At 35.6% G+C, this 2,500-nt stretch overlaps 1 protein-coding gene across 1 annotated transcript in view; it reads left to right on the forward strand.

The window, feature by feature from the left end:
* The window catches only part of LOC143033639 (cuticle protein AMP1B-like), a 1,183-nt gene extending 104 nt beyond the window's left edge, over positions 1-1,079 (forward strand). The window contains exons 2-3 of the mRNA XM_076199130.1: positions 611-804; positions 911-1,079. Of these exons, the coding sequence (XP_076055245.1) occupies positions 611-804; positions 911-1,079 (363 nt within the window). The remainder of the gene's footprint in view (positions 1-610; positions 805-910) is intronic.
* Positions 1,080-2,500: the final 1,421 nt, after the last annotated feature.

The raw sequence follows: 2,500 nt of genomic DNA on the forward strand, positions 1-2,500 counted from the left end.
CAGTGCTTATAGAAAAATCCGAAGAATTTTGCGTCTTTGTTCACCATGGTTTTGATAATGTGACTAAGCGCATTAGACTTTATTCCCTTTAAAACTCCATTTCCTCATTAGTAACATGTGGATAAAATTTGATCAACTCTGGTAATCTACAAAGATATAAGTAATAGTTTTACCATATAGTATTTCATAAACCTAATGTTATTTAAATGATTTATTGCCAAAATTAGAAACTATATTTCCATATAATGTGAAAACCATAAGGAAAATCTTATTAACTCCTAAGACCACTGAATTAGATTTATCATAATTCACTGCCAATATAGAGGTCAAATTCGTTTTATTTGATCTCCTAACCATACCACATGTTTATTCATTTTTCAATTATAATCGCATTTATACAATGCGGTGATTGTCAGAGCTAATTTAGAGAAAATTTGTATATGTATATATTTTCAAAATTAGTGTATTCTTCGGAAACCGTATATAGAATATATTTCCTGTTTTTATTATTCACGTTATTTCTATTAATATTCATATATATCAAAACTCACTATCATTACGTTTTTTTTAAAACTCCATCAACATTTTCTTCGTTATCTTCTCAATGCAGATCATCTTCGCCGCCCTTGTGGCCATCGTCGTAGCTGACAAGCTACCTGTCCACATCCCCATCGTAGCCGAGACGCGTCAGGAACCCGTCGACGGCGCCTCAGCCAGCGACTTCGAGTCAGGCAACGGAATCAGATTCATCCAGAAGGCAGTAGCAGGCGGAGCTGGCCAGAGTAATGCTGAGGGCGTCTTCAGGTGAGGAAATGGGGTGTCTCTCTCTTTTGTAAGTGTTCTATAGACATTCAAGCAGGTAACTACGCAAAGCCCCAGTCATCACTAACACTCTTCTTCTCTTCGATAGCTACCCCGATGAACATGGCAATGTGATCGAGGTCCGCTATGTGGCCAACGAGTTCGGTTTCCAGCCTCAGGGTGCCCACCTCCCCGTGGCTCCCCCTGCACCTGCTCATGTGGCCGATCTTCTACGCATCGCTGCGGAACAGCGCGCTGCAGGAATCACCTTCGAATAGACGAAAAAATGTATATATAATGCGAAGTAATTTATTTTTTTCAATAATGTAGTTCAATCTTCTCATTAAAAAGAACCTTCACTTCCTTATATACATTCTCCTCAAACACCATGACAAAAGATGATGCGTGTGTGGACGAGCACACAATTCACAATGATCTTTGATCATATGTAGCTATTAATCTACTATGATTTCAAAACACATTTTACCTGAAGTATGCGTAATGCTACAACCTTACAAACACTTTGTGTCGAGCGTTGACTTTAGGCCTCTATCGAGATATTGTTTGTTTTTTTCAAGACTCTTTTATAATCATAATTCAACCCCTTTTTCAACTTAATCCTGAATTCGTTCTTGGAGTAGACATAGAATACCCTCTGATTCCCCTAAGAGATAAGAAAACCAGCCTTTTAGTAAAGGTTATAGGAAAGTTGTGATAAGAGATTCGTCTTTAAGATACTTGGGCGTATGGAAGTGGATTTCCTTTTCCCTCTTCTCTATTTTTCCTCCATTCTCAATTTTCCCTCTACCAAAAAATCATGTGACGCCCAGCCCTATTCTTTCTCATGAAAACATGAAAGCAGTAAAATTCTTCCAATCATCTATTTGGGTACTACTACATAGTATATTATTACCTTATTATCCATTTTTCTCAACACTAACTTTTCCTGTGTATATATATGCTTGGCTCTTTTCTTGTCCACTGTGTTTACTATCACCAACCACCATACTAAGAATGTCTCCAACATCACCTCTCCACCATAGTACAACACTTACCTGGCATTCCAGACCTCCCTGCTACTCTATTGATTGATCTAATTTAGCATTAAGATCCCGTAACACCAATATATTCACATTCTTCCTAAAACTTTCTATGCACTTAAATAGATAGACAAAAAATTAATCAATAGAATAAACAAATAAATGAATAAATAAATAAATAAATAAATAAATAAATAAATAAATAAATAAATAAATAAATAAATAAATAAATAAATAAATAAATAAATAAATAAATAAATAAATAAATAAATAAATAAATAAATAAATAAATAAATAAATAAATAAATGTACTCCACTTTCCTCTCAACTAGGACCATATGCATTCACAAAATCCACATCTCCCATCTCAATTTCACATTTGCCCACGTTATACTCGAAGATACTCCCAATCCACGACAAATTTTCTTATCTCATCACTTGCCAGCAGAGCCTCCCTCGCCTCCACATCACTCCCGACCACCTCCACACCACATATGGAAACTCAAATTCACCTCTCTTTAAAACACATATATCTTCCTTCTCACATAAAAAATACCAGTTCCTAACTTCTCTCATCTGTACCACATCCACTCACATTTAATGAGTCATTTACCAAAGTTCAGATTGAAGTCTTCCTCAAAGACTATAGTGCTTTCACT

The sequence above is a fragment of the Oratosquilla oratoria genome, chromosome 16, assembly GCF_046742065.1.
Source record: "Oratosquilla oratoria isolate Oo_2021 chromosome 16, ASM4674206v1, whole genome shotgun sequence".
NCBI classification, from domain to species: domain Eukaryota; kingdom Metazoa; phylum Arthropoda; class Malacostraca; order Stomatopoda; family Squillidae; genus Oratosquilla; species Oratosquilla oratoria.